The following is a 24,037-nucleotide window of genomic DNA, read 5'->3' on the forward strand; positions in this document are numbered from 1 at the left end:
CAATGAGCTCACTTTTAATGTGTCCTTAACGATTATTATACTTCACTTTTGTTGTCATTTGTTTCTATCAAACTGAACCATGTCAAATCAAGTGTCAGAGTAAGCGTGTTTGTGAACTGTCTGTTGCCTGAATGAACTGCAGCTGTGTATGTGAAATAAAATATTTCAGTGAAGCAACTGTTGCTCATATAATTGTATCTAAATTTTGAATTTACACAGTTGTTGAAATCTAATGCAAAACTGCTTAATACAGCAGGAGTTTTGATACCAGTTGGTCATCTTGAAACTGGAATTTGCTCCCTGAAATGCAACAAAAAACAACTATTACAAAATTTGTTTCATACCTAGGGGAAAAAAAAAAAAGGAGTGGGAATGGCTTTTGAGCTGTCCAGTTTAAACTAGTTTTGTCAAACTGTTTAATTTTGTTTCTGTTACACGGTCCACAGCTCTCATAAATTTTCAACACATAGGCCAGTGATCCACTAAAAAGCCAAATATCAGTGTTTCTAGTCTTGGAAGTCAAAAGTGATTCAGTCAGACATCTTAGTAAGTAAGAAACCTCCAACCTAGGAGGAAGGAGGCTGTCATGGCTTGTAGGCATGATTCAAAGTAGATGTAACTGGTGTGACACAGACTGGTCAGGTGGTGAGATCCCTGCCTGTGGGACTAACCAGAGCGGTTCAGTTGTGTTCCTCTCCCTATGCCAAGCTGTTGTCTCTTTTCTTGCTTCTGGAGTCAAGTTTTTTTCAGGTTATTTTGAAACCAAACTGCTAGAGTGAGCTCCAGTTGTGGAATAAGACTTCTCTTGTGGTGTAATATTAATAATGAAATGGAGAATGTAAAGTGTCAACTCCTTCCTGCTGTAGAAGGGCAATGTATATGTGCTTTGATCTGCCTAAATTTGGTTTCTGTGCTACATGTATTCATCTACTGAAAACTGTTATTTTACTGAGAGACAAAACCTAAACTGAAATCTTCTGCATTGAAGTACGAGTTGGGAGTGGCACTGGGGGAAGGTTCTTGTGCTGTCCTTCAAAAGACAAACACGTTTTATGTTTTAACTTTGACAGCCGTTGTTCAGCTTTGCAAAGCCTAAGGTCATGTGGTTGTTGTCCTGATATCTATAATCTTGCTGAAAGTTAGGCTCCACAAGTGTGACAGACACAATACAAGTGAGATAGGAAGAAGGAAGTTCTGCATTATAGACCTTGCAGTTGAACATGTAGGAAAATAGTTATCTTTAAGCAGGGAAGGGATTGTATTCAGATGTTATAAAATCACGTTTCTGCCTCTGCTTTGTAAAGTTTCCAGAGAACGGCGCTGCTTTAAACCGAACACACTCTCCGACTTGCAGGTCTGGCACTAGCTGGATTCCTCACCGCTCCATCAGCTAACTGTCACATTACTATTATTAGTTGATTGCTCTCCATGTGCCATAAACCGACCCGGGGCCTGGCCGCCGTAGGTATAAAACCTCGCCGCTGGCGGGGCGCGGGTGGCGGCGGTTCGCTCTCTGCGTGGCCGCGCTTCGGGCAGCTCCGCTTTGGGGCCAGGACGTGAGAGCGGCGGTCGCGGGGGCTGCGCTGCTTGTAAGTACGTGGCGATCGTTAGCCTCCGGGGTGGCGAGCACGGCCGGTGCCCGAGGCCGGGCGCTGCGGGGACGGGGCCGTGACACAGGCGCGGGGCCGTCGCCTCAGCCGCGCGCAGCTCAGTCACGGGAGGTCTGCGGAGGTTGCGGGTCCCCGTTCCCGTCCGCTCCCGCAGCTCGCCCGCTGCCCTGTGGCGGGGACGGCTCGGCCAGGAACGCGCGAGCCGACGGGCAGCCTCCCTCCCCCGGTTATTTATAGCTCCATGGTGCTTCCAGCCCAAAATAAGGCTGTTGGCGCGGGCTGCTGTCCGCGGCGGGGGGCGAAGTGAGGGGGGTCTGGCGGGGCGGCCGGGCTGCGCCCCCCGCCGCAGCGAGGGGCCGGGCATGGCACGGCGTGCCGAGCCGAGGCGCGCCGCGGGGCCGGGGCCGGGGCCGAGGCGCGCCGGGCCGGGCCGGGACAGCTGCGGCGGCGTGGGGCTCGCGTGGAATGCGGGCGCCGGCCGCGCGTCGCGACTTTTATGGAAACTTGCAGCGGCGGGGGGAGCGGCGGCCGCAGCCAGGGACGATCCGCAGCCGCCGGCACCGCGCCGACCGCAGCGGCTGGGCAGCGCGCACAGGTAAGAGCGGCCGGGAGAGACGGCTGGGACGGGCTCGTCCGCACCGCCCGGCCCGCGCTCGGCTCCCTCTGCCGCCCCTCTCTCCCTTGTCGTGCGGCGGGGCCCGGGCTGGCTGCCCAACCCGCTACCCACCCCCACTCCCCCACCACCCCAGCGCCCGGCGCCCCTTGGTCAGGCCCTTTGGTCCGGTTCCGCCTGTCACCCCTCCTAGCCCCTGCGGCCGGTTCCCCGCGAGCCCGGCGGGGCCGAGCGGCAGCCCGAAGGTCTGTCGGGAGACGCAGCCTCCTTCGCACCGCGGCCGCTGCCAAGGGCCCTCGGCTGGGGCGGCTGGCCGCGGCTGCGGCTCGTAGCTCAGTTTAAATGAAAGTACTGTGGGTAGCCCCGGGGAATGCTGCCGGAGTTTGCGCTTCCGATTTGCCCCGCAAAAGGCGGTCCGGGGCACGCTCGGAGCCAGCGCGGCAGCAGGCGGCTTTCGTGCGGCGTAACGCGCGTCGTCTGCGGGAACGTGTGTGTGGTCTCTCCCCTGCAAGGCTGCCTCCCGCCGACGTGCGCTTAATAAAAGTTATTGTAAAACCCCTTGTGTTCGTGAACCGCACGTTTCTGCATGAAGAGGAGTTCATTTTTGTCGGTATGGGCTTCAGCAAGCAGCCAGGGCGTACCGAGTATGTTTAGAGGTTCTGCTTCATACTAAAGTGATCATTGTAAGACAGCACGCCTGGGAAGAAAGTACAGGGCTTCCCCGACAGCTTACAAATGATTTGTTATCAAGGGGTTTTTTTTTAGGTAAAGAAGAGCTAACACAAGAAACACCCGTGAAAAAAAAGCACGTGCAATGAAATGTAAGGGTGTTTTTTGAAAATTACTCAGCAAGTAGCTGCGTGCTAGAAAACAGTGTGCTTAACCTTAGAGCTCAGGCCCTAAGAGACCATAATCTGTTAGAAAAAAGTCCAATGAAACGAGATTCTAAAATAATAATTAGTCTTAGAAGAAAGCCAAGTGTATTAAGGAACATACAGAAATGGGAGAGCATGTCTAGTTTCTGTAGAAAGCACAGCCTGGTGAAACACAAGTACTAGGTAGATGGTTTAAGACATGCCTAAGAAATAAATTAACTGCATTTGGGATATTTTTAATGAGTAGTTTCCTTGGTGAAAGAAGTCAGATTATCTGTCATTTACCATAGTTGGATACTCAGCTTTGAAACTGAGCAGTGCTATGGCAAGCCCTCTGGAAGCTAGCTGTGGGAAAATGGAGGTGAAGGTTAACTGTTAGAAGAGCAGGTAAGGAACAATAAGAGTGACCCTTTGCTGTGCACTGAAGGCAGCTGTACCCACTCAGATGCAGGTATTAAACACGATCTGTTTTTTATGGGAATCAGCACTATCATCAGGGTAAGGCTGGTCAAGTGGAGGCAGCAGCTTACCTCCAGAAAGCTCTAGAGACGTGGACCACTGCTGGTCTGAGTTGACCATGAGGATTTCAGAGATAGGCAGATAGGCTGTGTCCTGTTGTTGGAGAAGGGAAGAAATAAGTTGCAGTAGTGTATCATGTCCAGTAATTTATCCCACATTTCAGTACCCTGAGCTCAAGTCCTATCAGTAAAGTCACCAAGAGTTCAGCTCAAGTCATGCTCGTTCTCTTCAGCTGCTGTGACACAGCACAGGATGCAGGAACTATAGAATGGTGGAAAATGTACCGATTTTTCTCTTGGTGACCTCGGTTCACAGTTTACTGGCTCGCACGATTAGGATCAGCAGATACCTCAGAACATGAAATCATGAGCCAGATCTTAGCTTCCCCCATAACAGAGCAGTCTCTCGGCCCCTGCTGTTCTGGAGCCTACGTACCTTATAATAGTACTTGAAAAATGTAAGAAATTAACAAACAAAACTTTTCCACAGAGAAGGGTGATGTTATTTTTTAACACAGCAGCTAAATGTATGAGCCTCTCAGTACATTCAAAAATTGAAGAAAAAGTTGTCTACGAAATTGGATTATCTGTGTTAATTGTTGGTAAGCATTCTGGTCTTTCATCAGAAAGACTTAACAAAGGAAATGAAAGTGAGTAGAAGTAGTTTTGCATTTTACAGAAGTGAAGTTTAGACAGCTGTTGTTAATTGCTGTAACTCATGTGCTTTGCTGGAGCCGGTGGCTTATGCCAGGTGAGGATCTTCCCCTATGCACGATAATTTTAGTGTTTCCTTTGGTGTCTGTAATTTAGTACAACTGGTAGTGTCATTTCAGCAAGTGTAAGGACATGAATGATGAACACCACTTTCTTTCCTTCCAGTGCCATTTAATATTTCATTGCACATTGTAACACTGTGGACTGAGTGTTCTGCTCCCTAGTGCTTTGGCCACAAGTAGTGAGTTTTCAACTCCCACAATATGGTTTTCTTATGTAATAAAGTCTTGCCTGCAAGTAGATCACAAAGAGGAGACAGATGGTAAATGTAACTTAGACTGTGCCGTGAAGGGCTTATTTATAGCTCACAGTAGCTGCAGGACAGCAGGGAGGCCTCCCGAAAGGAGAAATCACAGAGGAACTGGACGTTTTTAAAAGTACTGTCTTCATACTTCTATTGTAAAGAGCAGTATTCAATTCAAGAAATTGCTGGTATTTGTCTGTATCATCTCATGTGAGGATGGTAATTACACCACTGAGTATCAAGAACTTCTGTGTTTTCTAATGAAGGGAAATTCTATTATTTATGTGAGGTTTTTCATCTAGTTAAAGCTACACAACTTTCTTTGATCAACTGGGGACTCTGATCTCCTTTCAGAAATGAAAATTAATGAAATGTGAAGAGATGGATTTTGGGACTTGTGAGCCATCAAACCTTCTGTTAACAGTTTTCTTTGTTCACTTTGATTATTTTGCCTAAAGTAAGATTTTAAGGGAGTCTGTGTGAAAAGTTTGTTATTATGATCATAATCAGCCAAGACGTATTGAAGGTTATAGCTCACCCATTTACAGCAAACTAACTGATGCTTGAAAGTAGACTTTTTTTCCAGAGTATTTGTAATCAGTTGCCTAGTTCTCTTTGCATATTTGGTTTGTATTAAATTTTTACTTGAAATTTCTTAGAGATCACTTTCTGCATTACAGACAGGTCATTCTAATAACAGCATTTTCTCTTCCATTCAATTCGATTCCAGAGGTAGGAGCATTGATCAAAGGATGGAGGTTAATTTTCTCTTCTTCTCAGCATAGACCTCCTGTGACAGGGGCACTGCAGTCTAGTACTTTCAGTATAAACATTATAACACCTGACTGACTTTTAGTAAGATATTTCATTTATTCATAGGAAAGGTAAAATGTGGAGAGAACAAAAATATCTTGGACTGGTGTCAGGTAATTGCTAAAGTGATGAGAGTGGATAGGCAAAGAAAAGCCTAATGACAAGTTGAATTGACTTTTTGACCATGGTTATGACCAACATTATAATCTATGACTTTTCTGAGTTGGAAGGTTCAACGAGGAGCTGAGATATGTTGATCTCAGGAAACAAAAGAAAAGATGAGGCTGAATCTTAAGATTGGACAGCTTTATAATAGGAGAACAAGTTTCCTCTGAAATAAGTGTCTTGTTGCCTCAAAGAATAAGCATTACTTGTATTAGATGAACTCTGTGAGAAAATTCTTACTACCAAACAACAACATAGATATACAGACAACTTAAAAATATAACTAGTTCATCTCAGAAGGGAATTAGTAGGTCAAGGTTTCGTGGGTTGGAAAATTTATTACCACGTATTTTGTGCAAAGCTGTTGGGCGATGATGAGGGCAGTGTTCTTCCATGATTTTAGGTGTCAGGGCATCTTGACTTAGCCACTTGGGTTTTTCTCAGCAACAATACATTGGATGTGTGGATCCTCTCCCAGTGATAAGGTAGATGCAAAGGAGCTTCAGTCCACTGGTGTTCCCATGGTCAGTGCCTCAGACTCAAGCCAGAACTTCAAGGAGTGCTGCTTTTTTTTGGACTGTCTCTACTGGCAATTACTCATCTGCCCTGAGGGGCCCTGAGGCAGAGTCCTGCTGCTGTTCCTGCTCAAGGCCTAACAGCCACAAACAGGGATGAAAGTGCGAACATGAGGGGTATCATATTTGGTAGTGCCCTGCTGCTTTATACTCGTATCTTTTAGCATCAAAGGTGGAGATAGGATGACTTGCAGATGCAAAATGTCTTGGAGCCAGCTGGCTAACCTTCAAGCATATTAAGAGTTAGTGATGCCAAAGAACTGGAAAGTAGCCGAAAGTAATAGCAGATATGGCTGTATTCCAAATGGCAGCAATGTATCTGCCATCTTGAACGCTCTCAACCTGTAGGACTGGCACATTTTTGGAAGTTCAGACAGCAGGAATTTGCAAAGAAGATGTCTTCCAACACTTGCACTTTTAAAGAAACTTCCAGATTTGTTATTTGAGGGTTAGGCTCACCAGTGTTGGGAATCTTAGTGACCCTTACAAGGGGTTCAGGTAACTGGAACTATCAGAAAGGTTCAAGACAAAAGTTTAACTCAAAATCCAAATTGTATTCTCAAACTCGTAGACATAGTCTTCCTATAATTAATTGCACATAATAAGCAATAGTTTTTAAATGACTTTAAGATGAAGCCATATAGATAGGCTGTAGTTGCTGTGGTGAAGGTTAGCAGTAGCCTCCACTTGAGGTTATCCTGATCACAATACATACTGATTCCATGCATGAAATGAGCTAAAGCTTACAAAGATGTGGAAACCTACCTGCACTGTATACAAATGCACATTATAGGGACTTGGAGACCACCAGATTGCAAAGGAAGTTATCTGCCTTTCTAGACAAACGGAATTTGAACATGCTCTTGTTGATCTGCTAATATTGCTCATTTGAACAGGAACTAGCATTCAGCCATTTCATGTTCATGTGCTCACAAGTGACAAACTGAAATGCCTTGTGTTCCTATAAATCAGTCTACAAATGAGATATTTGTTAACTCCCATATGGAGGAGAAATGACTTTCCATATTCATTTGTTGAAAATGAACACCTAAGTGTTCTCATGAACATCTCTGTTGAAGATGAATTTGGAGCTTGGAACTTGTAAATCAGGGCAGGGATGCTCTTGTTTCCGCCTTCATTTGGAAAAACATCCCAAGACATCTCTGAACTTCACGCAGTCTGTGTAGCTACAGCAGCACCAGTAAGCTTTGCTAGCGTATCTTTAAGAGCTTACACGAAAACAACTCTTAACTATTTTTAACACAACATAAAAATTACCATGTTTATAATTTGTTTGCAATAAAGAATTAGAGAACTTAATGGCTAGGAACTACTAAGAACTTAACTTTCCATGTCATGAAATACCCTGGCTTCAGTTCCTCTAAGTTCTTCCCTTCCAATAGTAAGTTACTTTGCTAGCCTTTTTACTTTGAGGCTTTGGATTTGTTTGCTGGCACACTGAGTTTTCAGGCGTGCCTGGGACTCAGGGCATCAGTACACTACAGACAGCAATAGCACTGGAGTCACATTATTTTTCTGCTCCTACAAGCTCTGATAAAGACATGGATATAAAAAAAGAACCACTCCCTCCAAAAATCCCCATACAAACAAAAAAAAAAAAAAAGGGAGAAGGCAGGTAGGACTCCCAGCCACCGAGCCACCTCCCCTCCTGTTTAGACTATAAAGGTGAAGCAGCATCTCCAGGAGGCTGTGGGGTTTCAGCCTGAGCACGCTGCAGACTTCATGCAGCCCAAGCTCGGACTGAAGTGGAGCAGCCAAGGTACAGAGCACATTCCTTTCTGCTAGCATGCAGTATTGAGAAAATCACTTTCGCAACACACCAGCCAGGGCAGCCAGAGCAGCCAGAGCTTGGCTCCAGGTTATTTAGTTTTTGTATTTTTTAATGGAAATTAAAAACCAGTATCCAGGACTACATAGGAGTTATGAGCATGAATAGTGAATCATAAGCTTGTTCTTTTAATTACTGTTGCATACTTAGAACCTATTCATATCTTCAAAAGCCTCAAGAGGACCAAATGAAATGGTGATACATTGCTTTCAGCCCATGCAAACTTATTTACAGGATGATAGTTAAAGCATCATTTAAAAGGAAAAGAAAGGAATATAACTACAACTGTTTCTTTCAGGTAGAAACTGAAAGCAATCTTAAACACACCAGGTGCAGAACACAATACGGTAGCCATGAATGACATTGCACAGAAAACTGAGGTATGTACCATTTTTTGAAGTAATCAAAGTAATGTAGTAATTTACAACTGATGCTTGCAGAAAGAGTAATTGTAACAGACAGACAAGTATATTGGAAGTCTGATGATGTTGCTGTTATTTTAAGACAATGGAAGGGCACTTGAAAGTAGCTTCAGGAAACTCTGATTTGATGGAATCTATGAAATATGTTCTTACTGTTATTAAAAATATCATGAAGGGGGAAGGCAAAATAAAGTGAGAATATGAAGAATTTTAAATGTTGGGAGGAAACTGGGGCAACGTTCACATTTAATTATAAAATATTAGGCTACTTCAAATATTGCCTCTTCTATGTAGAGTTGCTGAGCAGCAGCAACTATTGGTTTAGGTGGAAAATATGAAACGTGGAATGCTTTCATCCAGTTTTCTCAGCATTATTGTATTGTGAGCATTCCTGTAGTCATTGTAGTAAAAAGAGAGAAAACTTCACAGTAGTTCTGAGAAGTGGGAACTTCTCTTACCTTTTGGACACACAGGGAATAAGACTGGCAAAGAAGAAGTGTCTATTAGCTGTATCAATATCAGAGTCCGGCAAGTGCAGTCATCTTGGTACTTTATAACATAAAATCACTGGACTTATGAGTTTCTTTAAATATTCCAAAAGTAAGCAGACACTGTATTGGAAGTTTTAAACAAACAAATGACATTAGTTTTTCAAAAACCATATATAGCTGTTGGAGTGTTGCAGTGTATTAAATGTCTATGTCTTTATACCTATTTTAACTGCTAGGGGTAGAGCGGCTCTTTGGGGGCTGCTTATGATTGAAAGATTGATAAATCTGTATCTAATTTTTAAAGCCACAGTAATTGAAAATATACATTTACATAGTTCATATAGTTATGTAGCTATTCATTACAATTGTTTATAGCCTGCTTAAGACCATGCTAAATGTTGTTTTGGATATTTTAGTATTTATTACTATTTATGAGCAAATACAATGATGCTTAATTGATGATGGCCAGTGGCAGAAAGTTCATAATCCCAAATGCACTTCTGTTTTATGTTCTTACATTCTTTCTAATCCAATCTATATTTCTGTCCATCTGTTTCAACTTTCTTTTTCTTCATTTCTTCTATATCTTCACCAAGATTCTGCTTTCTTCATCTAAACCCGTCCAAAAATCCTATGTACCCAAGCTTCACAAGGGTGATGTAAAGGATAAATTTGAAGCTATGCAGAAAGCAAGGGAAGAAAGAAATCAAAGGAGATCTAGAGATGAAAAGCAAAGAAGAAAAGAACAATATGTTAGAGAGAGAGAATGGAACAGGAGAAAGCAGGAGGTTATTTTCTTTGCAAATATTTTGTGTCGTTTTAATATTCAGTGTATTTGTGAAAATCTTTTCACATTATTTTAAGACAATATTTAAGGTATAAAGACAGTTTACTTTGTGTTTCATCAACTAGATGAAGGAACTGCTTGGATCTGATGAAGATGATGACACCAAATTATCTAAAATAGAAAAAGGTTATGTTCCAAAGCTAATAGGTAAGAGAAGCCCGATTTTAATGACCACAAAATTCACTAGATAAGCATTAGCTGTAACTAATGAACTGTGTATTTCATGTTGACAGGAACCGTTAAAGGCAAGTTTGCAGAAATGGAGAAGCAAAGGCAAGAAGAAGAAAGAAAGCGAACAGAAGAAGAAAGAAAGCGCAGACTTGAACAAGATATGATTGAGAAAAGAAAAATTCAAAGAGAACTGGCAAAGAAAGCACAGGAGGTACATTAATCTGATCACAGTAGTCAGGATATAATTGTAAACTATCAACATGAGAAAAGAAGTTTTGTATTGATCGTTAAGATTCAATCTTAAGATTTCTGATAGTAGCGATTTACGCTCAGTGGAGTGAAAGTGGGGAATAATGCTCAAAAGAATCCTCGTCTTCTGTACAGTAACATTTTTTTTTTAAGCACTAAACTTGAGTTACAGATGACACCAGGCAGACATAAGCCTGGTAGGACTGTGAATCAGGCAGAAATGTTGGTGTCATATGCATACAAGAGTTTATAGAATTTTCTAAACTAATTTGAAAGCGTTTCTTGTCTTTTACCAACCCTGACTGTAGACAATTTTTGTTTATACATTATTAGTGAACACAGTTCAGTGACAGTTGAAGTATGGCAAGTAAGAAATATGCAAATGCCATTGGTAGGCAAAACAAGAAGATAGTAATGCATTGGAAATCACAAATCATGAAGATCCAGATTATGTTTTATTTCTTTACCAGTTTGTGACTCTCAACAGACTCCAACTTTTGGTCATGCCAATAAAGCAAATTTAGTCTTTTGTAGACTTTTTTATAGACATTGGGATAGAATTTTTAATTCCTTTTGTAATTTTTTTCAGTACTGTAAATTCTGCAGTGAGAGTGAACATCTAAATGACAGACTAGAACCATAATCAAAGGTAGTAGTACTTCACTGAGGTTTGGGTTTGTTGCAAGAGAAGAAAACCAGTGCTAAAGGAGGAGTCGTTATTCAACAATACTATTGGATAGTGTTTCCTAATAAGGCTTTGAATATTGTTAAAACTACACTTTTAACTGGAAGTGTATCTAGTATGTATTTATCTACTCTGAAAGGTAGAAGTATGTATGATGTAGAAATTTAGAAAGTATGTAAGTTTGAATAGGCTTTTTGCAGGAGTTGAGGGAAAGACGCTGTCAGTTGAATCAATGAGCTTGCTTTAGCTCTTTTGTGTTTCTTTTTACACAATTCTGGATTGCTTCAATGAAGAATGGACATCTAAAGTACTCTTCTCTGTTCATCACTGAAATGTTAAGAATGCTTTAGCATACTTTCTGTATGATGTTTTATGTCATGTTCCTTCTTCCTCAACAAACTAACCTGTCATCTGAAGTATTCCAGCAAGGTTCAAGCACGATAATCTCTGTGAATTTACATGATACCTATCACTCACACAAAATGAATTTCCAGTTCTATGTTTGCAAATCTAAGGCAAAGAGCCAAAGTAATGTAATCATATGAAATTCTCATTTAATAGATTGATGACTTTAACAATACGGGAACTGAATCAGCAGCTGAGGTAATCAGATTTTTTTTAAAGAAATGTTCACCTACATTTTTATTCACTTTGTTTTATTCCTGTAGTTTGGGCTGGGAAAACTTTGAACATGGCACACAAACACCTAATTAAAATTCAACCAAGGAGCTAACAAATTTTTAAAGTACACAGTACTGAATGTCTGTACTTGAAGTCAATTTATGTCAGTTTGAAATAGTGTCTGCACTGTGAATGCTTTGTGGTTAGTTAAAAACATCTAAAATGTAAATAGTCAAAACTACCAGAATGAGTTGAGGTATACTGCCAATGATACTTTAAGTCCTCTGGCTTTGGAAAGTATCATCTGAAAGCTCTTTGCCTTAAACTTGAAATTAAAAGGGATTCTGTCAACATACAGATGTTTGAATACCTTAGTTATTTCTTTTAATTGGTTAATTTACCATATCAGTTTGGATTTAAAGTCTTGCTTAAAATAATAAATGTTTCATTTCAAAAAGCTCGGTCCAAAGGTCCTATTTGCCTTTCACTAGCATGTTCACTAGCACAAGAAAATCACATTCCTACCACAGTTTTGTAAAGAAAAAGACAACCCTCCACCAAAACATTAGCTTCAGGTTATTTGACAATATCCCTTTTAATCAAGGTCTTTTGTGAAAGAACCTGGGTAAAATGTATGTTGTGAAGTAAGTTGTGAAAATAGGTTTGAAGCAGCAACATTCTCCCAAATAATTAATCTGTCTGAAAAATTCTGTAGTGCTATTTAGAACTACTGGCTTATTCCAAATGCAGTATACCCTTCACACAGTAAAAGTAAGACTGGGAGTAGAGTGTGTCTACAATATCTGTGTATTGAAAATTTCACCTGTTCTTCATGCCTTGAATATGTACAATTAACAGTTAATGAGAATATGAAAATATGTAAAGAAATGCTGGATTTTGCCAGCAGTTATTATTCAAATGTAACTTAGTCTTGATGCTCTTCAGAGTTTATGAGAAAAGTAGTGACTGCCACAGACAGATGGCTTTATTCTTGTGGTTAATGCTCAATGCAAGTAATTATTTTGGAGGATTTGGTGCACATAGGTAACAGTAACAGTTTCATTAAGAAATGAGTCTGTATAGAAGTCAGTCTTTATGAAAATAAAATAAATATCTTTTTGGACAGGAAGGGGATGATTCACTGCTAGTTACAGTAGTGCCTGTCAAACCCACCAAAACACCTGGGAAGATGAAAATAAACTTTGAGAACATGGGAAAGGAAAGAGCAGAACAAAGAGATAGACAGGATGGAGAAATGAAGCTAAAATACGAGAAACAAAACCAGTTCCCTAAGGAAACCAAGTGCTTTTCATCTGTCACGGTAAACCACTCATCTTAAAATACTTAAGAAATAACCATCTATTATTTAAAGATGTAACTATTTAATTGTTCTTACACAGGGTGAAAATGAAGACACTGAAACACTAGAGTCTCTGTCTCCTGGTAAGCTGAAAGTAACATTTGAAGAACTTGAAAAACAAAGACAGGAAAATCAAAGGCGGCAAGCAGAGGAAGAAGCAAGGCAGCGTTTGGAAGAAGAGAAACGTGCCTTCGAAGAAGCTAGACAGAGAATGGTAAATACATGTTTTCTTCTGCTGTTACAGAGTTTTCACATAAGATATGCTTTTACATTCTTTCCTATACCTGATTCCTCTTTCTTTTTTCTTATTCCTCAGCTACATTTCAAGCCATTAAGAGACTGAAAACTAATTTTGACAGATGTATATTTTGCCTTAGCTCTAACTCAGTACCCACACTGGCACAATGCTTTAGACATTCTTTTAGTAAAACCAGGAAATTTGTGTTTTAAATTTCCCAGCAATCTTAGCAGGTTTTATATCTACACTTTGTAGTACCTTATATTTTGAGTCCTCAATAAGATAATCAGTTGTCTGTTTTCTTAACTGGTGCTTCAGATGTTTCAGTAAGCAGGTTTTGATGAAAACACTCTGTAGTAACAGAATGCCATTTCTTAGTGCCATATTTATTTATAAATATGACAGATAAATGAATTCCAATTTTCCTGTTACAAAGAAAGGGGAAAAAGAAGACAAGTCATGTCTCTTGTATGTATTGACATGAACAATAATGCACTAGAAAATACTAAATTAAACCCCAAATTGTCAGAAATGGAAGCTTGCAATTCCTGTTTTATATTATTTACCAAAATTCCTCTATATGTATTCTTTATCATCAGGCAGACTTATTTTTGATCAGCTATAAACAAACCTCATTGTAGTTTGTTCTTTGACTACACTAAAGGAATTATGCACTTAGTGTTAAGGTACACCAGTTTAGTTGTCTGCTTCCTTGCAGACAACTCCATTTCCAAAAGCATTTTCTAAGTTATGTGTTTAAATAGCTTTTTCCTGTACAATTATGACCATTATGACATTGTTAGTTCCCATCCAAAGAAGACTAGTCAGAAATGATGTTCCATGAAAACTTTAAAAATTATTTCTAGGAATTTCCTAACTTAACCTGAATATGATTTTGAATGAACATTCTTGGACAGATAGCTCAAGATCATCATATTGACTGTATTTCAAAAACATTTAAGAAGCTAATAACCTCTGAAAAAACAAACAAGACAACCACAGAACTACCAGGAAGCTGAAATGCTGAAATTCCCAACAGGTCCAAGTCGAGAGGGTTCGAGGCTTAGGCAGATACCTAAACTGTACTTCACTCCCCCACTTCCAATAAATCCCTTAACCTTTCCATACTTATAACGTAGATATTAGGTCAATAATGCACTTTTGTGCATTTTATTAGAGGTTGGCAGAGAATGCTAGTGGAGGAGGAAGAAAATGAGGGAGAACTTAATGGTGTCACTCGCCATTCCAGCTGAAGTTTTGTTCACATTTCCCATTCATTAAACAAGTAATATAAAGTCATTCACAAACTCTCTACTTCAAATGAAATTTTCTAACATGTAGTTTTATCTCATATCAGTGGCTATCAAAATTTGAAGTAAAAAGTCTTTCTTAAAGAAGAGCTCAGCAGTTAATTTCCTTCAGTTTTTCCTTTTTTCCCTGTGAATTCCAAATATAAGGTTTCTATAATTCCCTTAACTGGCTACGCCACATACCAGTCCCAGGCTGCTTGCAGTACACAGAAATCTGGATTACCAGTACTCTGATAGTTCCCAGTCCATTTCCTCCATTAACAAATGAAGTACTCTGAGATGTCTTCTGAAGATGGCTCATTCTGTTGTTCTTGATTGCAGTTTGCAAACCACAGGCTTCTCTTAGCAGCCAGATGTTCACTGGAGACAATACTGAAGAGATCAGAGTATTTCAATTCCTTTCTTTAATGATGATTAAATAGCTAAAAGGAACAGAAACAAAAATCTCAGTCTGGATTCATAGCAAAAAGTTAATTGATTTATTTTGCTATAAACTCTACAGCATTTTTTAAGCTGGTAAAAACATTGGTGATAACAATTTATATGCAAACAAAAAGGTCTAAAGGTCTATGAAAGCAATGTAAAGGAAGTGAACAGGGAGTGATTTACAGTAAATGATCCAACCGTGAGACCAGAAAATATGTACTTAATTGTTAATACTTCTCCTGAATTACACACTCAACAGATTTTGTAAAAATTATACAGTATCCTTCATACAGGATACTGAAATGCATTCTCTTCTCCCTCTCCTGGCTAAAACCAAGACTAAAACGTTTCTTACAGGAACCAAACTCTTGATATAAGTGGAGAAAAAAACACTTACAAAAGATCAGAAAGGAATTAATAGAGTATTTATTTACAATAAAAAATATTTTTATGTTTGGGTTAAGTGCTTTCTATGTTTTCCTCTCATTTTTCTTTGAAGATAAATGAAGGGAGTGATGAAGAATCAGAAAACTCTGTTAAAGAATTCCGTCCTGGTAAACTCAGACTCAGTTTTGAGGAGATAGAAAGACAGAGGAGAGAAGAGGAAAAGAGGAAAGCAGAAGAAGATGCAAGACGACGCATAGAAGAGGAGAAAAAAGCATTTGCTGAAGCAAGGAAGAACATGGTATGGTATTTCTCTTTAGTATATAGCTTAATTTTTACCTAAGTCTCAAAGAAAGTGGAAAGCAGCTCTAGAAGAAAGGTTTAAATACAGTTAGGAATGCATGCTGCAACTGCTTTGTTGCTTAGTTCACCTCACTACTTACTAGGAGGTAGCAGGGTAAAGTAATCAAGTTTTTTTACCAAAAATCGTTACAGAACAATCCCTCCTCACAAGCTCAGAAGGGATTTCAAATAACTTAGTCAAAACCAAATGCTGTGTCCAATGGGTATTATTGTGCTAGATGCAACAAACTTGGAAAGCAGATGTTTTCACCAGGATGGTTTGTTGAGTTTTTCTGGGAGTAACTCTTTTTACTTCTCCAAGTTTACTTCCCTACTTTATAGGGTGTTCACCAATCAGCTCTTACTAGGTAAAGCTTAATTAATGGCAAACTAGAAAAATGCTCACTGCAAGTACAAATTTCCTAGTCAGCTGTGGAAAAATTAAGAAGGCTGAGCTCGTTTATCAATGGTTTTATTGTATTTCATTGCTCGTTCAGAGAAACAGAACAAGTAACTTGTGGTATTTATCATTAGTACAATTTTTACTATGGGACTTGGACAAATACAAAGATTTCTGTGGTCTGCAATGACTTCAAAAATTTGAGCTAACCTTTCATTGAAGACCAATTTTCAGGGACCTGGGACTGACATATTGACACTATACATTCCTATGCAACCTGATCTAGGTGGACCTGCTTCTGCAGGGGGGTTGGACTAGATGATCTTTAAAGGTCCCTTCCAACCCCTACCGTTCTATGATTCTATGCCTGATCTCAGAGGGTGGCCACAAAACTGTAAGAAATAACTAGGGTAGGGCTTTTCACTGTGTTCCTCATGCTTATCCCAACAACTTCAAGTTTCAGCAGACTTTTGGGTGTAAGGCAGTTAATTACTGGTGGATGTTAGGAAATATAGTATTAAATTATGCAAATAGCAACTAAAACTCAGTATTGTTTATCTCAAAAGGAAGGGCAAGACATGCCATATAGAACTGTGGAAGAACCCAATCATCTGTCTGTGTCTTCCCATGTTCCTCTCTGTGGTTTTATTGGGAAAGACCAACTGTATGCCTAATAAAATTTTGTCATTCAACGCAATGCTTGTGAGCCAAATTAAAACTCTGTGACTACTGATATTGCTAGCAGTGCTCCCTCTGCTTGAAAATTGGGCCAAAGACCTAGATGCTGAAAGATTACCTGAGAAACTACAAAGGAAGTTTATATTTGATAATATATTGGTAAGCAATTCTGGAAAATAGTGTCTATCCATACCTTCCAAGAGAGACAATAAAAGATAAAGCCACTAAAGAGTGAAAAAAGCAAAAAATTGGACTTGTGCCATTACAATTTCCATGAAAAGCTAGCAGATGATTAACTAAAGCAAAACAAAGGTATATTGTTCTGCTTTTTGCCTGATTTCTTGAGAATCCCTTTTTTCTGCCTCAGTTGAGCAAGTTGAAGTGTCCAGGCAAGAAAAACCTCATGGATTAAACAGGGTTGGGATTAAATCTGTGATGGGACTGGAACTGCAGACAGTGAAAATTTTCAGTATATATGTTTGAAAGCTTTAATTAGTGTCTTGAACAGCACATTTTTCATTACTTAAAAAACAAGCTTGTGTTTTCCCTATTTTACACAGCCACACCGTGTAGCAGCAATGCAAATGTGATTGTAAAATATTTTAAGGTACTAATTCTGAAAGAGATGAGTAATAAAACCCCACATTCAATTTTTCTTTGTAAACTGAAGTTGCTATTTTGGAACCTTTTTCATGTTTATTCATTCTAATTTCATTTTGAAAGTATATACACACAGAAGTAGTAACATTTTGCTGGAAAATGCAAACATCATCTCTTTTTGGAAGGATCTCTTCAGTTCATTTACTTGTGCTACATTTATACTTCTCTGCTTCCCACCATCAATGTGACCACTTTCGGACCGAAACATCTGTCTTCCATCCCTGTTAGTCTCTTTCCATTAGAGACTGCACCAAGAACTTGTATTAAAATTAATGAATACAGGTTTTACTTTCTATCAGTTACTATTAGCCCACTGATAATTTCTTGCCTGCTGCAAACTATGGCTGTTACAGGACTGTTTCTCACTACCATGTTCCCACTCTGCCGAAAAATGGTCTCACTTGACAAAATATGGCTAAAATATTTACTGAACTAACCACAAGGCTTTTGTAAAACACACAATTCAGCTGATTTTTTTTTCCCCCTGTGTTTTTTAAGCCAGAAGTAAGTTGGCTTCCTGTCTTTTTCTTTCTTAGTGATTGTAAAATATGGAGTAGGCAGCTGCCGCTGTTTAGAATCATAGTCATAGAATGGTAGGGTTGGAAGGGACCTTTAGAGATCATCTAGTCCAACCCCCTGCAGAAGCAGGTTCACCTAGATCAGGTCGCATAGGAATATGTCCAGGCGGGTCTTGAAGACCTCCATTTGCTCATAGCTCCATTTGCTCTTTGAAGACCTCCTTTGCTCATATGCATAGTTTTTGTGAAGCTTATACATTCATGCATTAGTAAATGTTGAATTAATGCTTCTCCTATTCACTTAGACTCTATATCTTCTTGAAGTGATGAGCGTATGGACTAATGCATCACAAGCAACTGACTTTCACATTTGCTAATTTAGCTGTGGTTAGCCTCTGAAAACTATGTGGCTATGCATGTTTTTAATTAAAGGAAATAGTTTACAGCTTTGTTTTTTGACTCCACTTCTCCATAACACAATTTCAACAAATATGCTCATATTATGCAAAACAAATGAAGAATGGAAGGAATGATGAGGCTGAAGTCCAACTGTAAGCTTACTCAGAGGGAAAGTCTGAAGGACATCTATAGTGAATAGCAGTATTTGAGCAGGATTAGGCCAAAAAAACTATTGAAAAGTCTTGACAAATAAAAAAAGATATGGCCAAAGTAGGTCAAGACAGTTGGTATAAACTAAGATGGACAAACAGCAGGAAAAGATGTAAGTTCCAGTGGCAGTGTGTAGCAAGAAAGGAAAAGGGAGTGCCAAAGAATATTTTAAAAGTTTAGTTTCTGTTTCTTCGTAAAGCTAGCCAAAATACTTTCTCAAATGAAAGTTTTGTTCCTTTAATTCTTGCTAGTATTTGACTGATTACTGCTGTTAGGAATGCCTACAATTTAAGGCACATCAGGCTCTTCAATGTTTGCCACAAGTTTTCAAACTTGTGCTGATTAGGGTGCCAAAAGCCACATCACCACACAGTTCTAGATCAGTATCTAACCTCATCTCAGGCTTGTTAACAGAACCTTCCTGTTGGGACAATCTCTGTTACATACACAAACATACATTTTTACACATTTTTCAAGAAGTTATTTGAAAGTCTTCTTGTGTCATGCTACCTGGCCATTTTGTAGCATACAGTTTAGTAGTTCAGTAATGCTTTGCTTTAACAGTCAATCTGATGAAATATTTACTCTTACCCTTCCTGCTTTTGGAAGTAAAGGAAATGGCCTTTCCTAGGCCCTACCATCATCTCATGAATTAAGTCTACAGAACAAGCAAAGTGCTCCTGACCATCAATGCCTAATCCTGCCCTGATGCCTGATTAAACAGAGAGGGCAGGGAGAAGAGGAAACCCTTGCTGTTGGACAGACCAATGAACTCGGAAACAAATACTAATATTGCTGAAGAGCAGGAACAGAATTCAAGGAATCTTGAATGGTTTGGGTGTGAAGGAACCTTAAAGATCATTCAGTCCTAACTCTCCTGCCATGGGCAGGGACACCTTCCACTAGACCAGGTTGCTCAAAGCCCCATCCAGCCTGGCCAAAAAGATGACAAGATACCTGTACTTCAGCCATTAAGAGCAATTAAACACAAGCACTCTGCCTAATGACAGTCTGTGACAGGCCCCAAACATGCATTTAGAAATCCCTGTCACCATCTTGCAAAATAAAAGACTGCATTTTAATAAACACCAGCTTTACTATAAAAGTTTAGCATTATAATAATAAAGAGCTAAACTAAAAAACAACCCTCCTGAAATATCAGAGGAACACTCACATTGTCACGTAGCTCCTTACTGGACTATGGCAAAATACTTGTATTAGAAGTGTCTGAGCAATGCTGCGATTTAATCACAGTTATCACTAATGCTCTGAATTTCCACCAGGTACTGGATGATGAATCGCCAGAGATGTTTAAAACATTTTCTCAAGAATCTCTCATACCTGGGAAACTGGAAATTAATTTTGAGGAGTTGCTAAGACAAAAAATGGAAGAAGAGAAGAGACGCACAGAAGAAGAGCGCAGACAAAAGCTGGAAATGGAAAAGCAAGAATTTCAACAGTTGAGAGAAGAAATGGGAGAGGTTTGTATGTCAATGGACATGTTAAGCATGTTCTGAATAAAACCAGAATATATTGGTTAATTACCAAAATTAAATCAAAATTTAAGACTGTAATGGAAAAATTCATTAAAAAGAAAAAAAAAAATCAATACTTTCAGTACTATGTAAAAAAAAAGAAAAATAGAAAAACATGTTTTTAAAGCATTGTATATAGCACCAGACAGAGTTTTATGGCTAATTTACCAAGAAAATTGTTTTATCCCTTGCTACTCTTGAAGTAAAAACACAATTTAAAGTTTGTGGTATTTTTTTCCCTTCTACAGTATTACTGAAATCATTATGTACTATTTACAATGCTGGGAGAATGGAAATATCTAGTTACCAAATGAAAATACAAAACTTAAAGTAGGAAAAAGCAGAATCTTGTTTTTCCTCAAGGGAATACTAAGTTAATGAATTAGGAAAGAATGAGAGTGGCCTCAGCTTCTTTCTAATCAGTGTATCATGGAGACCGTGAAGACTGTCATAGTTGATTTAAAAATCATGCACAAAATTTCCTTTGCATGCCAAATGTCTAAACCCTCATGTTCATGAACTTCACACTTCAATTTGATTTGGCTGTGGGTGTCAATTCTTTATTATCCCTGTTTGGATGTTACATTACTACATTTGTTTGTTTATTTTTGTTAAGCAAAGCCAGAGTGAGTAATAACAGCTCCAGCTTGGGAACTTTTCAAGTACATTTTGTATTACATGCTGGAGAAGGGAAAGACAAGGACATCCAGCTTATATGCACATACATCCTAACTGTCAGTTAGAGGTCATAAAAAAGGGAGTAAAACGTCAACCATATACAGCTTCAGATGTGGTTTGACTACAGGATCCAGAATTTCCATTTCTTTTCCATAAAATTCATATCACACTGCAAGTAGGTCACAGGGGTAAATTACCGACTAAGGATAACTAAGCTTTTTGTATTGCTTGGTGTGAAAAGTGGTTTACCAACAGCAATCCTTGAACCAAGGCTACGGTCAAGCAAGATCCTTGAAAACCTGTGTCTAGGTTAGATGGCATAGAAACAAACACACTAATCTTGAGAACAGTGAGAGAAAATGAAAGGTAATTAGAGGGAAAAGGTCTCTCTACTGATTTAAAATGATAATGGTTCAAGTGTATTACGTTACAGCTATCTGGGGGGAGAACAGGTAGTAAAAATAACTGGAGAATTTTTCATCTTAAACATTCTCTAATTTCTGAACAGCTGGAAGAAGAGTGTGAAACTTTTGGGCTCAGCAAAGAATATGAAGAATTGATAAAGCTAAAAAGAAGTGGTTCTATCCAGGCAAAGAACTTAAAAAGCAAGTTTGAAAAAATAGGACAATTGTCTCAAGAAGAAATACAGAAGAAGATTGAAGAGGAGCGAGCAAAGAGAAGAGCAATGGATGAAGAAATAAGAGAAAGGGAAGCTGAAAAATTTCAGGAGGTGAGTTGCATTTTGTGTGTAACCAGCACACCTAATGATCTAGGAGTGTCTTTGCTGTTGTTTTCACCAAAGTTTGCTACATTTCCAAACTGATTTCCTCCCTTGTTTCCCTTTCCCTCTTTTGGATGTGTGAGGAAGTCTCACCTCAGCATCCCAAAAGGAAGCAATGCCAGGTTATTACCCATCATCTGCTCAAGCAGAAATCCGCTTTTCTGCTAAAAAACCTCAATTTGGAATTTTATCAACCTGAAACCTGCCAGCCTAAGGGTTTGAAACTCTATTTGAGAACAGATCTGTTTATTAATCAGTCACATGAAGTGTTCCTCCTTCTGAACTGTGTTGTCCACTGTATTGAATAAAAATAGAAAAATTCAACCAACCTACCAACCCCAAACAATAGCATTTGAAAATCAAGTCTTTTTACTCATTTCTCAGGACAGAGTGGAAAAGAATGTCTGTTTATCTATGCTTCAGACTGGAACTTCTCAGGTTTTTTTTCCAGAGGAGAAAGAACAAGAAATGAAGTTATATCTAACCAATAAAACACTATACTGGGACTCAAAAAACGGCAGTGTGAGCTCTCATGACAATCGTGTTGTAGTGTTCAAAACTTCACATTATGAGGCCTGATCCAAGTCTCATTCTGAGGTTCCTGTCCACACTCATTATCTTTTATTTTCGAGCTTTTGATTTAATAACTGGCATTTTAATTATATGTCTGCAAGATCAACCTGTGCTAGGTGTTGAAACTATCCTGGCATCATGGCACAAAAGTAAAAATGCTAAGGATTTACTGTTGCCACAAGAGACTATTCAACCTCTATATGAAAATAAATCTGTAGTATTTTTATTAAGATTTTTGGAATTATATCTGCAAGTATTCTGCCTATCCCTGGGATAAGCTATTATGAGAGTTGATCTTAAACTGCACAATGAGCAAACCTCTGAGAAAAAAAACAGGATTCAGTGTGGCTTTGCCCTCTTTACTGCTCTACAAAACTAGTTTTATCACACACACACACCTGTAAAAGTGAGTTCAAGTCCTGTTTTGATTTCTTCCCCCCTCAGGATGACGAGGTAGATGTGAGACCAGCCAAGAAATGTGAGGCTCCATTTACTCATAAAGTAAACATGAAGGCCCGTTTTGAGCAGATGGCAAGAGCCAGGGAAGAGGAGGAGCAGAGGAGAATTGAAGAACAGAAGTTACTCCGCATGCAGTTTGAACAAAAAGAAATAGATGCGGCGTTACAGAAGGTATAAATTACCAAGTATCTCAGTGTCCTTTAACTTTGCTCCTGATTAGCACTGATGGCAATGGCTACCAGAGGCATACAAGGATTATTATACTTGTTTGAACAGCAGCTGTGAATTGCTGCAATAACGGAAAACTGTTTTTAGTGTTTCCACACATTCTTGAAGGGTATGAGAGATCCTTTGAATTGTCTGAAAATGGAATCTACACTCATGCCTGTGTTTCACCATAAGATTCCAGCCTCAATAAAAATCCATTTTACTGCCGATTTCCTCTGCAGATTCAGTGCACTATTAGCTGCTCATGAGAACAGGTGTGACATTGCCGCTTCTCAGAAACCTGTTACCTTTTTTGTCATCCAAAATGCATCACTGGCGGTCAGACAGCTATTGCCACTCTAAATATCCTAAACTGGCTTCTTTTAACAGAAAAGAGAAGAGGAAGAGGAAGAAGATGGAAGCATTGTTAATGGTTCTACATGTGAAGACGATGATGATCAAGCTCAGTCTGGAGCCCCCTGGTTCAAGAAGTCACTGAAAAACACATCAGTTGTGGATGGCGAGCCAGTGAGATTTACAGTTAAAATTACTGGAGAACCAAAACCTGAAGTTACATGGTGGTTTGAGGGGGAAATGTTGCAGGACTCTGAGGACTATCAATATATTGAAAGAGGAGAAACCTATTGCCTTTACTTGCCAGAAACTTTCCCAGAAGATGAAGGGGAATACATGTGTAAAGCAGTCAACAACAGAGGCACATCTGCTAGCACCTGTATTCTCACCATTGAAAGTAAGAGTTAGCATCTTCATTCGCTACATTCTTACATATTCTTCTTACCTCTTTCCTATGATGAAAATCTAACTATCTGTTTCTCTTAACCCTTTTATTTTCTAGCTGATGACTACTAATGCTCTACTTTAGCTGGAATCTTTCTTCCCCTCAAAACTTTCTTACTGCATCATCTCTTTCTCTGATGGGGCCAACTAAAGTAAGAAGGGTATGCATTGATTTGTCATTCCTGCATCAGAAGAATTACCTTCAAATTGTGAGTTTCCAGGTTCCTTGCTCCATAAAAAATTATTATTAAAGCCTAAAAAGCAGGAATCAATGTATGAAAAGGAAAATCTGAAGACCAACAGTTGTGTAATAGTATACAGCTAAACACACAATCTGGAAACTTGTGTAGTGTAAATCTACTGGTAAATTTTGCATGAATGCTGAATATTTAAGCTGTTTTACTTTATCCCAAAGGAACTGAACTGGCAAAAGGAAACACTTACTGGTGATTTTCAAAAACCTCAATATACTATTTTTGAAGAATAAAAGATTACATAACTTCTGACTGTTGTTTTGTTTCAGAGTCGTAGTTCTTTCTTTTTAAAACAGGTTTGTATT

The 24,037-nt window shown here is 39.1% G+C and overlaps 1 protein-coding gene across 4 annotated transcripts; it reads left to right on the forward strand.

Moving 5' to 3' along the window:
- Window positions 1–1,491: 1,491 nt before the first annotated feature.
- NEXN (nexilin F-actin binding protein) lies at window positions 1,492–23,984 on the forward strand. Of its 4 annotated transcripts, none has more exons than XM_062003365.1 (12): window positions 1,492–1,589; window positions 8,335–8,416; window positions 9,862–9,943; window positions 10,030–10,178; window positions 11,463–11,504; window positions 12,649–12,843; window positions 12,923–13,096; window positions 15,356–15,541; window positions 19,731–19,928; window positions 21,169–21,390; window positions 22,459–22,644; window positions 23,071–23,984. In XM_062003365.1, exons 2-12 carry the CDS (start codon window positions 8,390–8,392, stop codon window positions 23,440–23,442), a joined length of 1,833 nt encoding a protein of 610 aa, XP_061859349.1. In that variant the 5' UTR covers window positions 1,492–1,589; window positions 8,335–8,389; the 3' UTR covers window positions 23,443–23,984. The 4 variants fall into 4 exon arrangements, with proteins under 4 accessions (XP_061859349.1, XP_061859346.1, XP_061859347.1 ...); XM_062003362.1 differs by lacking the exon at window positions 1,492–1,589 and adding an exon at window positions 2,041–2,205 and having other exon boundaries at window positions 8,339–8,416; XM_062003364.1 differs by lacking the exon at window positions 1,492–1,589 and adding an exon at window positions 2,120–2,205.
- The last annotated feature ends 53 nt before the right edge of the window (window positions 23,985–24,037 follow it).

The sequence above is a fragment of the Colius striatus genome, chromosome 10, assembly GCF_028858725.1.
Source record: "Colius striatus isolate bColStr4 chromosome 10, bColStr4.1.hap1, whole genome shotgun sequence".
NCBI lineage: Eukaryota > Metazoa > Chordata > Aves > Coliiformes > Coliidae > Colius > Colius striatus.

Excerpts from the sequence above, each read along its gene's own strand:
- NEXN (XM_062003362.1), top strand. The coding sequence starts at position 2,107 with ATGGAAACTTGCAGCGGCGGGGGGAGCGGCGGCCGCAGCCAGGGACGA. Across the intron at positions 15,542-19,730 it reads CTGAAGCAAGGAAGAACATG|GTACTGGATGATGAATCGCC; the intron begins GTATGGTATTTC and ends AATTTCCACCAG. Across the intron at positions 21,391-22,458 it reads AAGCTGAAAAATTTCAGGAG|GATGACGAGGTAGATGTGAG; the intron begins GTGAGTTGCATT and ends TTCCCCCCTCAG.